The 944-nt window shown below is 38.2% G+C and overlaps 1 protein-coding gene across 1 annotated transcript in view; it reads left to right on the top strand.

Moving 5' to 3' along the window:
- The window catches only part of LOC107576645 (WD repeat-containing protein 17-like), a 3,280-nt gene extending 2,966 nt beyond the window's left edge, over window positions 1-314 (top strand). Inside the window, exon 3 of the mRNA XM_016262787.1 lies at window positions 109-314. Coding sequence (XP_016118273.1) covers window positions 109-314 — 206 coding nt within the window. The remainder of the gene's footprint in view (window positions 1-108) is intronic.
- Window positions 315-944: the final 630 nt, after the last annotated feature.

Below are 944 nucleotides of genomic sequence, written 5' to 3'. Positions count from 1 at the left end.
ATGTCATGTAAACCCCTTAATGTGATTAAGTCCTTACTCTGATTATTTGAAATAAGCTGATTATTGGTGCACATGTAAACATAGTCAGTGTTGTCATCTCTCTTTTAGCCTTTAGCACGAATTCCCCTTCCAAGAATCACTACACCTCCTCCACTAGTGAGGCTGTGCCTCCACCTACTCTTTCACAGAACCAGGCTTTCTCCCTCCCACCCGGCCACGCTGTCTGCTGTTTCATGGATGGGGGGGTTGGATTGTATGATATGGGCACCAAAAAGTGGGACTTCCTGCGGGATCTGGTAGGAAATGTGACATGATGTTACCTGTGGGTTAACATATATTGAAAAACCTTGAAAATATTATTACAGTTTCTATATTTAATATCATGAAAGTACCCTACACTTAAAAAAACTGTTGTTTTTTTTAGGTTGCATTGTAATTAAACCGTAAATGCATTGATGCAAGCACCTAAAGCTTAAAATTATGTTTTTATATTAGTCATATTGCTGTTGAAGAGGTACCCTTCAGTCCTAGCGATTTTAAAGGTCACCTGATCAATTCAGCAAATATACATTTTATTTTCTCAACTAACAGCTCTTTTAGTTGCCTTGATTTTTATTAATGACAAAGAAAATGCAACAAAACCTTTTCACCCCATGGTTAAGTAAGGAATAATTGACCACTGAATTGTCATAAATTAATGCACACCTGAGGTGATAATGCGCCCACAACACAAAGCAAAATGTGCAGACTTCGGGTGTGCATTCATTTTCTGAAGTGGTCCTGCATTCATTTTTAGTCATCAGTCTGAACACAGTTGTTTTGTTTATAGCACTAATATCACATGTACTGATGGTTATTTCAGGACATGTGCAGAACTACTTCCTTGCGCCACTGATTAAGCATCCTGTGTCTGACTCACATTTTAACTGCCACATACATGACCA

The sequence above is a fragment of the Sinocyclocheilus grahami genome, unplaced genomic scaffold, assembly GCF_001515645.1.
Source record: "Sinocyclocheilus grahami isolate Dianchi unplaced genomic scaffold, SAMN03320097.WGS_v1.1 scaffold4087.1, whole genome shotgun sequence".
Lineage (NCBI taxonomy): Eukaryota > Metazoa > Chordata > Actinopteri > Cypriniformes > Cyprinidae > Sinocyclocheilus > Sinocyclocheilus grahami.
Note: the sequence above shows the minus strand (reverse complement) of the source record. Positions and strands in the feature narration are given on the sequence as shown.